The sequence below is a fragment of the Acartia tonsa genome, chromosome 8 (assembly GCF_053477335.1).
Source record: "Acartia tonsa isolate MP-2025a chromosome 8, ASM5347733v1, whole genome shotgun sequence".
NCBI classification, from domain to species: Eukaryota; Metazoa; Arthropoda; class Copepoda; order Calanoida; family Acartiidae; genus Acartia; species Acartia tonsa.
Window position 1 is genome coordinate 21145222 of NC_137267.1, and position 12589 is coordinate 21157810.

The 12589-nt window shown below is 31.2% G+C and overlaps 2 protein-coding genes across 3 annotated transcripts in view; both read left to right on the plus strand.

Moving 5' to 3' along the window:
* Window positions 1-1987, plus strand: part of LOC145326243 (WD repeat-containing protein 26) — a 25810-nt gene extending 23823 nt beyond the window's left edge. The window contains exon 25 of one of the 2 annotated variants that reach the window (XM_080169445.1): window positions 1422-1987. The gene's annotated coding sequence lies outside the window, so the exon portion shown is untranslated. The remainder of the gene's footprint in view (window positions 1-1421) is intronic. The other variant, XM_080169446.1, reaches the window with a different exon arrangement.
* Window positions 1980-12589, plus strand: part of LOC145326244 (uncharacterized) — a 15389-nt gene continuing 4779 nt past the window's right edge. Inside the window, exons 1-14 of the mRNA XM_080169447.1 lie at window positions 1980-2069; window positions 3105-3153; window positions 3411-3475; window positions 6703-6814; window positions 6916-6970; window positions 8772-8886; window positions 9052-9251; window positions 9411-9541; window positions 9730-9800; window positions 10182-10247; window positions 10540-10592; window positions 11048-11165; window positions 11812-11901; window positions 12416-12465. Of these exons, the coding sequence (XP_080025573.1) occupies window positions 1998-2069; window positions 3105-3153; window positions 3411-3475; window positions 6703-6814; window positions 6916-6970; window positions 8772-8886; window positions 9052-9251; window positions 9411-9541; window positions 9730-9800; window positions 10182-10247; window positions 10540-10592; window positions 11048-11165; window positions 11812-11901; window positions 12416-12465 (1247 nt within the window). The 5' untranslated portion in view covers window positions 1980-1997. The remainder of the gene's footprint in view (window positions 2070-3104; window positions 3154-3410; window positions 3476-6702; window positions 6815-6915; window positions 6971-8771; window positions 8887-9051; window positions 9252-9410; window positions 9542-9729; window positions 9801-10181; window positions 10248-10539; window positions 10593-11047; window positions 11166-11811; window positions 11902-12415; window positions 12466-12589) is intronic.

Sequence of the window (12589 nt, forward strand, 5' to 3'; positions counted from 1 at the left end):
TTTTTTAAAACCAGAAATCCAGAAACCACCTTCCAGATAGCCTGCAGCACCTGAACCTGAGACCTATCCAAAAAATCAGTGTTCCGGAGCCGGGAGCCGGGAGCAGCAACATTTTTGGTGGAGCCGGATCTGGAGCCGTATTTTTTGTTAAAAACGGCTCCGGCTCCGGACTAGCTAAAAATGGTTTTTTAAAGTAATATTATAATTTGGCAACGGTCTATTTCCATATAATAAACTGAAAAACTATTGTTACTTAACAAATAGACACACATCCTTCTACTTTTATATAGCTTTAATCAAATAAAAGCAAAATATTTTATATTATTTATTTTATTTTATCAAAGTCAATAATGAAAAAAAATTGATATATTAATTTTAAGGTAGGAGCCGGAGCCGGAGCCGCATCAAAATTATACGGCTCCGGCACCCTGCAAAAAATGATTAAATAAATTTAAAATACTAACCAAAAGTAAACTTTTATCCTAAATAACCTATAGTCTCACATTAATACCTAGCCTAATAATCACAGAGTAAGCCCCTTATATGTGAAATTGCTTTGATAACAGCTATGCTTTGAGTTATTATTGATGATGTATATACTATGTATTACTTAATAATTCTAAGTCCGATACTATATCATACTATATGAGTTTTAAAAAATATACTATATATACTATATGGATTAAAAAAATATACTATAAAAATACTATATTTTTTTGTTTTGGAGTGGTCGCCCTGTAAATATTCATAAATAATGATCACTTACTTCAAACTAAGCTTAAAATGCAAATAAATATGAAGCAGCTAATGAGAATCACTTTTTAACAAAAATTAAACATTCCCTCCAAAAAGATTTATTTTATTTTTGATTCAAAGTTTCATAACATTACCTACTTTTTTTTTCAATTTTGGGCAGCAATTGTACTGTACATAGATTGTAAAATTTGTACAGCTAATAATGTACAGAGCTGGATCTTTAAATGTGTAGCCGTTGCCGCTGACGTAGCCGTTGTCGTAGTCGTAGCCATAGCCTTAGCCGTGGCTGTAGCCGTCGCCAGTGATGAAAATAAACATGGATTTTTCAAAGATTTCACAGCAGTGCAATGCCAGCTATCTTAGAAATATGAATCTCTCAGATCTTCTATGTCCCACCACAAAAAAATAAATTATTTTTATAAAAGAAATAAAATTATTATGTCTAATTTTACGCGTAGCCAATTTGATTTAAAGGTCGCTATTAGGTTAATGGCTGTACCCTGGCAGCGGCAACGGCAACGGCTACTTATTTAAAGATCCAGCTCTGATTATGATGATGTGTACACTGTAAGTGTTTGTGTACTTTATAAACTAAAAGAACTACTAAATCACCTGCTTTTAATGGTTAAAACGTTTATCAATATTTAAATGTTTAACCCTTTAAGGCAGAGAAAATAATAGTTTTAATAATCAAATGTACATACCTAAGGATGATAACAATATAAAGGAGAAATAAAATGATGCAAGTCCATTTCCAATTCTTTATTTGTCCTAATAAATTTTCATAGCAACTCTAATATGATATTTTTCTGTTTCTTTTTTAAACGAAACAGTTTTTTTTGTAGGTAAAATATCTCTTATGGTATAATTTTGTTATGATAAACTACTTGTATGTAGATGGAATTGTTTAATATGAATACAAAAATTTGCATTACATGAATTATTTGAAATAAACTAGATCAAGTTTTTCCAATTTTTTCTTTTTTGTGATTAATGTATGATTTGTGTTAAAAGAAATATTCGTTTTAATATCGTTGCTACCTACATAATGATAATTTATTGTGTTTTTATCAGTTTAATGAATTGAGTCACATTATTTTAGACCTAAAGTACTATTTTTATGATAAATACCTACTATCCCTATCTCAAAATGTATGTAATAATGGACCAAAGTAAAGTATATTATTGATAAAAGTAAATTAATTTTAAGTATATATGAATTGATTTCAGATGAATTAAAAATGAGTAAAAAGACGTATGAATTATGTTTTGATGAAGAGGGGTTGAGAATTATCCCCATCGGAGAAGATCAGGTTTAAAGTATTGATAGAGATAGAACAATGGCATTAAAATTAATATTATCTCCCTTCCAATATTCACGAAAGGTTTTAAGCTTGTAATTATCATGGCAAGCAAGGGGTAAGGTGTAGATTGAACGTAGCTCATATTTCTTTTACCTAATTATGAGTAAAAGACCAGTGGTGCATAGTTTCCATAATTTCGCCCCACCCCCTGTTGGTAGCCCCACAGGATTTGGTATAGGAAACCTTATTTTCAAACTTAAAAGGGGGTTGGGATTATTGTGCTTTACAGGCAGGCACTATGTGGGAAAGTACCAGGTAGGGAGGGGACATTGGGGTGTTTATGTCACTTTTCACCAAAGTTTTACAATTCCTTTTTCTTATTTATTGGTTTGACAACTTTGAGGACTGTAAATGAATTTTGGCTGGTTAGTTCAGCGTTTCGGAGCCGTATAATTTTGATGCGGCTCCGGCTCCTACCTTAAAATTAATATATCAATTTTTGTTCATTATTGAATTTGATAAAATAAAATAAATAATATAAAATATTTTGCTTTTATTTGATTGAAGCTATATAAAAGTAAAAGGATGTGTGTCTATTTGTTAAGTAACAATAGTTTTTCAGTTTATTATATAGAAATAGACCGTTGCCAAATTATAATATTACTTTAAAAAATTATTTTCAACTAATCTGGAGCCGGAACCGTTTTTAACGAAAAATACGGCTCCGGCTCCACCAAAAATGTTGCTGCTCCCGGCTCCGAAACGCTGGGTTAGTTAATTAAGTTGAGTGTTCAACGTTTTAACCACTTATTGTAATCTACAGAGGGAGTAATTTTGTTTGAGGATATACATCAATGTATTGACCATTGTCTTATCCCTTTAGATCCCTTGAAAGTATCTAGTTTTATCTTTGTGTTTAATTAAGCTCGCATTTTGCTTCAAAGTGACTTGTAACTCTTATTTTGTGAGAGGCGGAACAACTGAAAGTTTCTAATTGTAGAGCATGGTAATGACATGGATAAATTGGAATTATATTACTTTTAGGTTTCAGTGCAAATTCTTTCAGAAGAAACAGATGAAAATATACTTACAGGTATTTTAAACTTACTAGAAATAAAAGGATTTCTGTTATATTAGTAATAAATGTACAAGTATAGATGTATAACCCAGAGTATATGAAAATATTGTGAAACATACAAGTAATAATATATCGATATACATAGTATAGTGGTAGCTTGCTTCAGTCGATCTCTTTAGCTTTTGATATGAAGAGGCTAATCCTCTAATAATGAACGTATTAGGTACTACTGATGTAACTTGCTAACAAAACATGAAATCTTTATTATCTAGATGAGGCAGAAGTGGGTATTCTTGAAGAACAAGATTCACAGGCCTTGTTTTTAACTCAACAGCAGGTATTAAAATAGTTTTTCTTTTGGTTCCATGATATCTATTTACCATTACCTCGCAAGGGTGGAATTCTCCTTCGATTTAAGTGTTCATCTAGAGAATTCAGAGCATAATCCACGTGTAATAGGATGCAATACTCTTAACACTTAAGGATATTAGGTTAAGTAACATCCATCATTCAACCAACCCTTTGATTGCACGACCTTTGTCCGAGAAGTCCGACTGTGCATGGTAGTTATTTGCGCCTGTTAAACGTTTATGGGCTAAGGCATTCCCCTTACTCTTACTATTTATGTCGCGCACCTGACATAGCAGCGTTAGGAATAATTTTTAACGTCTTTAAATATGACGCGGTGTCGGCCCGACATTCGAACCTATCACCTCCCCGGCGACGAGCCACGATCGCGAGTTAGGTTCCATAACATTATCCATACTACGTCTTCTTTCTAAAAATTCTTCTTTTGAGTGTATTGTACCCTTACTTTATAAATAGCCTCTACTTGTTCATTTTTGATTGAGTGATCTCATTTTGTTCATTTTTCAATGAAACTACCGGCGTTTTACGTAAGTGATTAGTAGATCACAGTACCCCCCTCCCCCTTATTTTGAAATAGATAAAATAATAAGTTGGATAATGGGTAGTCCCGCTGGGTTAGAGGTATAGGCTCCGCAGAATCAGGGCTCCCTGCAGGGATAGATAGACATACGAAGAAAATAATTCCCGACTTCTTCATATTTTCAATTTATTTGAAATTAAGGGGCGGGGTTTTTAGTGCTTTATAGACATAAACATAAACATAAACATAAACATATTTATTTGGGCATAAAAATTAAACATAGTCATAAAATAAAAAACAAAATATAAAACACAATTCAAATTACTATAACAATAAAACAACCTAAATCCTAATCAGTTCTGCCCGGGTAACCATGAATAGATCACTAAGGATCTGTCTACTTTGCCCAAAATATATTAAACAAAGGTATCCTGGATCCCTTTAAACTTATAGAACCTAGGTAGTATCGCCAAAATAAAAATAACATAAAAAAAAATTACAAAATTTACAGAGTTTACAGAGCTGGAGATTTAGATTATTTGATAAAATTAGCTATTGCAAGGCATTAATTAGTTTAGACTTGATAGATTTAGCAAAAAGGTTTCTATCTTCAATAGATTTAAGTTCATCACTTAGATTATTCCAAAGAATGCCAAAGTTAAAAATTGGATGTTTTTTAAGATATTCATATCTATGAGGCCTTATATGAATATCATTGCCATTTCTAAGATTGTAATTACCATTTAGGTGATTATTTCTAATCCAGGTGGGATAAAAAGAAGGAGAAAGAGTTTCATTTAAGTAGTCATGCATAGTCATAAGTGATGAATATTCTATTTGTTGCATTATTGGAAGGATATTATGTTCCTTAAATAGAGGTGTAGTGCTTTCATTATATTTTACTTTTGAGACTAATCTTATAGCTTTCTTCTGCATTTTAATAATAGGATCCAGTGTAGTTTTAGTACACATAGACAAAATATTTGAACAATAATTGATATGAGATTGGAAATTAGCATTATATACCAGTTTTAATATTGGTGTAGGAAATAGATTACTTATTTGTCTAAGTGAATATAAATTTCTGGATAATTTTGAGTGTAAGGATTTAACATGTTCTACTAGAGTTAGATCTTGATCCAATAGAACTCCTAGTGCACGTACACTTTTTTCTTCAGAATTAGGAACGTGCTTTATCATTTTAATTTTAGTTATGTTACATTCATCAGAGTCATTCATGTTAAGGTAAAGGGGAAAATATGGGCTTGCATTGTTAATAGACAATTGTTCCAAATTGTCATATTTGGATTTAAATAAAATAAATTTAGATTTATCTGGATGCAGTGCAAGCTTATTAGCACTATACCAGTCACAGATTTTACTAAGTTCTTTATTTACTAATACATTAAGTTCATTTAAATTGCTATGTGAAAACAGTGGTGTTGCATCATCAGCAAACAATACAGTTAGGGCTTTATCAGAGGCTCTATGTAAATCGTTAATGAATATTATAAACAGGATTACGCCTAAAATGCTACCTTGAAGAACGGAAATGTTAATGTTTTGTAATTCAGACCAAGATTCTCCAACTTTTACTTTCTGGTTTCTGCCACTCAGATAGCTTTTGAACCAGTTAAGAGCATTACCTCGTATACCAGCATTATCAAGCTTACTTAAAAGTATATCATGATTAACAGAATCAAAAGCTTTCATTGCATCAAGGAATACTCCGACAACATAGTCTCCATGATTAATAGATTCAGTAATATAATTAATTATTTTAAGAATTGCATGGTTAGTTGACCTATCTTTGAGAAAACCGAATTGATTCTCATCAAAGAAATCATTAGAGTACAAAAAATTTAGTAACCTCCTACAAATTAATTTTTCAAAAACTTTAGATACTTGATTTACTATTGCTATTCCTCTATGATAGTTAACATCAAGTGGAGAGCCGGAATTTTTATAAATTGCCACAACTTTTGAGGTCTTTAGATTTGCAGGAAAAATACCTTTTTCAATTGACAAATTAAAGATATGTGTTAAAGGTTTTAACAATTCTAACACTACAAATTGTAACAAAGGGAAAGGAATATCATTCACATCTTGTGATGTTTTTTTCCCCATGTTCATAATGACTTCAAGAATTTCTCCAGGGCTAACAGGAGCTAAAAAAAGTGAGGGAATTGTTGGGTTAGGTAGGTATTGTCTAAAATCAATATCTTTATTAGGTATAAAAGCTGAAACTTTTTCCCCAATCTGAGAAAAATGATTATTAAAAGCATTAGCTATTTCAGTTTCATCATTAATGATTACACCATTTACATTTAATTTATCAGTCTTATTTGATTTATTGGTTTTATTACATGCCTCATTAATAGTTTTCCAAATTTTCTTGCTGTCCCCATTTGCATTTTCAATTGCCTCTCTATAGTAAATGGCTTTTGCTTTTTTTAATATAGAGTTGTATAAATTACGATAATAGATATACTTTAGTTTGTCATCATTTGACCTTTTCGCTTTGGCTGAAAGATTAAGTTTAGTTCTCCTAGATTTCATTAAACCTTTGGTCATAAATTTATTTATGCAATGTTTATTACACTGAGGGCAATGTTTATGACACTGAGGGAAAGCATCAAACTACCTATTCTAATATTGAACTTAAATATTTGTAGTCACTACTTGACGATGAAGGAAGTCAAGAACTTGATCCTTCAGATCTCCAAACGTCTGACTCGACGCCACAGGAACAACACACAAATGAAGAAATTAAACGGATTCAAACAGGTTTCTATTTAGTTATGAATCTTATACAAAAACAAATTATCAACGACTCCTTTATCTAGTTATTTGCAGTATTTTCACCATTTTTAATATCTATAATTAAGGCACTACACCTGTTCGAGGACAAGCATTTAGAAGCATTTCACACCCCACAATAAGGTAAAATAAAATATTTTAAAGACTTTAACATTTCTATCATTTTTTTACACAAGAATAGTTTATTATCGAATTGTTTTAAAGACAGCTTTCCGCGGTTATTAAAATGAAAAATTATAAGATTTAAAACAGTTATGTTAGCCCATGACTTATTAATTCTATGTTATTCATTTTAAACTGCGAACCAAAAAAAATAGGCAAATCTGAATTTGCAGAATAGCAGCTTTAATATTCCTTTAGGATGATTTTACTGTAAATATAAAATGTAGATGCATCTTTTGGTTACAAGTTTCCACCCTTAATTTTTTATTAATCAGCACCAATGAAGCACAAGATCTCAAAAACAGCATTTTGGGTAAAAACTTGTGAACCAAAAAGATATGCAAATCCAAAACAAATCAATGGAAAAATGATTTTTTTGCACTTTTCTCCTGTTTTAAAGATTGATTCTGATAAATTAACAATTTTTAAAGGGATTTGTGCATTAATCATTATGAAATGTAGTATAAGGTAGAAATTAATGATTTTTAAAAATAAGAATTATTAGAAAAAAATAAATTCGACCCCTATCACTTTAGAGGACAGTTGCTGACCTCCAGTCTTATGGATGAAGCTAAGTACATATTAAAAATAATAATTACTCCCAAAAGTATACAAAAATGATTTTTAATGTGTTGAAAAAATTCATTTTAAAATCTTGATTTTAAGGATGATTTTTAATGAGTTGAAAAAATTCAGTTTAAAATCATGATTTTAAGGATGATGGCCTTTAAGATGCTCCTATGGGTAGTGATGGTGAGCCAAATGTTATCAAAGTGCATGACCATGATGAAAACTTATATATTGAACTGTGGTCCAATTTTTGTATACATAGCAGCCTCCAGCAAAGCAGTATTAAAAAAGAAAAAAATTGCAATTTTAATTACTCTAATGCATAAGGTAAATACTGTTGTTTATAGAAGATGTTTATATTTCTTGTCACCAGGCTCCATTGGAGATTGCTATGACTACAAAAAATGGTACATAGGTTGATAGACAAGTTGTTGTAATGGGTATGTACTTAGATAACATTTGGCTCACCATCATCACCAATAGGAGCATCTGAAAGGACATCATTCTCAAAATCAAGATTTTGAAATGTTTTTTTTAACACATTAAAAAGCATTTTTATATACTTTTCAGGGTAATTTTTATTTTTAACATGTACTAGGCTACATCCATTAAACTGGAGGTCAGCAGCTGACCTATAAAGTGATAGGGGTTGAATTTCTTTTTTTCTGATATTTCTTATTTAAAAAAATCATTAATTTCTAACTTATACTACATTTCACAATAATTAATGCATAAATCCCTTCAAAAATTGTGAATTTATCAAAATCAATCTTTAAAACAGAAGAAAAGTGCAAAAAAATCGTTTTTCCATTGATTTGTTTTGGATTTGCATATCTTTTTGGTTCACCAGTTTTTACCCAAAATGCTGTTTTTGAGATCTTGTGCTTCATTGGTGCTGATTAATAAAAAATCAACGATGGAAATTTGTAACAAAAAGATGCATCTACATATTATATTTACAGTAAATTCGTCTCAAATGAATAATAAAGCTGCCATTCTGAAAATTCGGATTTGCCTATTTTTTTGGTTCGCAGTTTAATATTCGAAGGAAATTGTATTAGATACGATGCTATACATGATTTTTTAGTATGGCTGAGAACAGGTTCTAAATCTAAGCGGTCGGATATTAATTGTTTTGAAGCCATTCTGAAAATGAAATGATCATTGCCTTGTAACGACCTCTTATTTTTAGTGGTGGACGGTTACTTGTACCTGGAAGCTTGAAGCCAGTGGCTGCCAAATTAGTGGCAGCTGGATCAGTAGTACCTGTACTTTCACAACAACTCAGTCATATCCAACAATTACAGGTTTTAGTCCATTTTTTATGTATTTAAAATAAAAACACAGTTAAATATTGATTTTCTTAAGATAGGTTTGTATGTAATTCTAATAACTTTAAGGGGTAAATAAAAGTAGGTTAAACCAAAATTAAAGCATGTTGTTTACTGCAACATAACTTTTAATATTTTTAGGTTGGAAGACTTCCACAGCATTTATTCACAAACGAGACAATAAATACACCTAAACTTGATTCTACACCCAACTTATTGTCTGTTGCTCAAGTTCAGCCACGTGTCAATGTTGTGCGCAATGCCGCGCACCAATCGCCTAGAATCTCCCGCCAAATTCAAATGTCACCAGCTGTTAAGAAAGAAGTTTTGCCTCAATCAAAGTATGTATTTTTATATAAATATAATCTTTTTTTTAAAGTAAATAGGTATTTATCATTCAAAAAAAAATATTTTCAAACAATTCAGAGGGAAAATTAATTAGGTTCCTCATTGCTCTTTTTCCTGAAACCCTTTCAGCTCTGAAAACTAACATTATTTAGTTTATCCCTTGAGTATGGAAGTACTTGGGTAAATGACTTACTGGACGGAATGTTATCAGACTGGAATACAACTTCTGATTTTCCTGTCTACTGCGCAGATGGTATTGCTTGGTCTAGTAGAGTTATTATTGGTAATTTTTCCATTAAACTTCACTATCATGATTCATCATTAAATGATAAATAGCCTGAATTTTGGGCTAGTAAATAAAAAATAATTGGAAAGAATATTGTTTTTGCCATACGGCTATAAACAATAACCAATTTTTAAAATCAATTCATGATAGTATCATATCAAAATTGCATCATAAATCTGATTAAGGTTCTCTAAATTCTCATCTGCGGAATGTTTTGTTAGAGGCAGACGAAGATTCTTGTTTAATTCTACCTCAGGTTTATTTCTTTTATCTATGGATCGGCAGCCGCGCGTCAGTCGAGTGTAAGCCACAGTAAAATCGTCGTATTATAACTTCTTCAACTGATGTCCTGTTCCTGAACAGACAACCCACCTTTTCTAAATTTTCTCTTTTTTTGCACAAAAAGTGGATTTAGATTGGAAGATTGGCATATCTTACTACCAGTATAAGATTAAGCTGAATGTATTTTTTGTTTTGAATGTAAGATTAATTTACCTTTTATTCATTTCATTTATAAACTTTACCAACTTTCATCTAAAAAATTGTTTGGGCAAAAAATTATTTTATTAGGTAGTTGAGTAGGTACTTTAACTTAGGTAGTTTGGTTTACTAAAATAAATGCTTTCCTATTTCTTAGGTGACCAAGACTGAATTTGATACTTTCATGGAGTTCATATTACGGAAAGAAACGCACTTTTCTGAGGTAAATATTTAAAACCTAGGTATACTCTTTTATGTGCTGTTATAAAATATATTTAATACCTTTATTCAGCATGTCTCCGACTACGATTCATTTTATGTTGGATTCAAATCAGTTCTAGGCCATACTGAAAAATAATGTTGTATTATATAGAATTTTAAACGAAAAATGAAATAAAAATCTAAGAATTAATGTTTAGTTGTTGTTGGCCAACAACTAGAATAAATATTAAAATTTACATTTTATTTACCGCGAAAAACTGTTCAAATCGAAGTGACAAAACACTTTTTTTTAGGAAACTGTGTTAGTTTTAATCAAAGTTGGTGAAGTATTTGACTTTCCTTTAAGGTTAGTAATCAGTATTTTACTGGGGATGTTTTTCAGGGATCTAAAGGGATAAGACAATGACCGATAAATTGATGTACATTCCCAATGATGACACACAAAATTACCCCCTCTTTAGATTTAAATCAGTGGTTGAAACGTTTGAATACTTATCCTAATCATCCAACCAATTTAAATTCTGGATTTTTTTATATTGTTTTTCATGGATTTTTAAAGACTATTTTTTTAAGACACTGGAAATAAAATATAGGTGTATAGTATGACAGGGGAAGAATTGTTGTCAATTTAGGTTGCTAACATGGAACTCATTTATTGGCCAGTTCTTTCATCCATTAGGAGGGAAGGGGAAAGTTAATTTAGCCCGCTGTGCGACTTTTACTTTATTACAGAACATGAAAATCTGGTGCAAGATCCAAATAATAATATATCCCTTTGTAAGACTATATTTTTTTATTAAGGTACATAAATTTAGCCCCTGAGAACCAAAATATTTCAACAATAGATTACTCATCAATATTTTCAAAACAGAAAGGAGAATTTATTCAAAGAATCTGTAAACAAACAGATTTAGCACATGTAAGCATTTATTGTTCTTGTATTCCTCCTTTGATACTTACTAGTGTATGTGCCCCTAGCATCTAGGGACTCTGTATTAAAGTGGGTAAAGAAAGGGAGAGAAAGATAGCCTAAAAATATCCTGGGACATATCAGTTAAGCTTCTTTAAAGAGGACAACTCAACCATTTCAGTAGTTATTGAGATCTTAAGATTCAAATAAAAAACTTTTTACTATTCATATTAGGATTATTTTGATTGTCTTTTCTACCACAATGGGGGGGGGGGGGGGGAGGGTGTTTAGGATGTACCACTTTTTTTAATCGAACCTAAACACAAATAAAGTGACCAAAAAAGCTAATTTCTTGGTATATTCTACAGATTTATTTTATATTCATTTGAAGTTTGTGTCAACCAATCTAGAGAACAAATAAACCATGTATTTTTTTCTGCATTAAATTAAAACCAAAATACCAACAACGAAATGAATTCGAGAAAACTTCATGAAACCTATACGTAACCTTCAGCTGTCGTTTGGGGGACAACACCAAGTAGGATTGACGACCTTTTTTATCTGCCCCCAAAATATTATTTTAGGTTTATTTCGCTTGTTATGTTGGCTATACCTTATGTTTATGAATATAATTGAAGATACATGTTATACCTAGGTGATATCAGAGAGTATTAATTCAAGAAGAAATAATAGAAACAATAATCACCGGAATAATCAACAAATAAATAGACAAAGTCATTTACAGGTAAAACCATTGTTTGGGAACCTTTTTCGTCTGCTAGCAAATTTTCTGCTCTTTTGTAGCGACTTTGCTGTGTTATATTGCCGACGCTATTAGCTGATATTCAAAAACAATTGAAAGTCGGCACAGAGTCCACAGGGTGGGGACACACAGTTAATTATTACTATAATGTAATTCTGCTAAACAGTGATCTTAAGGGATCAGAAAATGGATTGTAAATTATTGTCCTTCCCCAGTGTTGATAAAAATGAACGTGTTATAAATCTTTGGATACCAGTGCAATTAACAGCCCAATTGCCCCCTCCCTTCCTGAGTGCTAAAATAGTATTGTAGTGCGGCTGATCTACAATATTAATCCAGGGTATTATGTACGTTTGTATGCGTAATGAAACTTATAGATAAAGTCTCTACGACGTTTACTGTTAATTGAAGGTAAGAGAAGTCGGAAAAATAGTGTTGCGCGAATTGTTGATAAGTCTCTCCCTGTTTTAATTTGATAAATATATTTATTTTTCAGGAATTAGATCCTTTCAACATATTGAGAAATGAGGTGGCAAACATGGAGGGGTAAGTCTATTATTCAGGATTTAGAATACAAAGAAAGGACGACATATGACAACATCCATAAGTAGCAAAGCATGACACAATTCATGACTGGATAAACGTATAAAGTGTGTTATATAGAACAAAT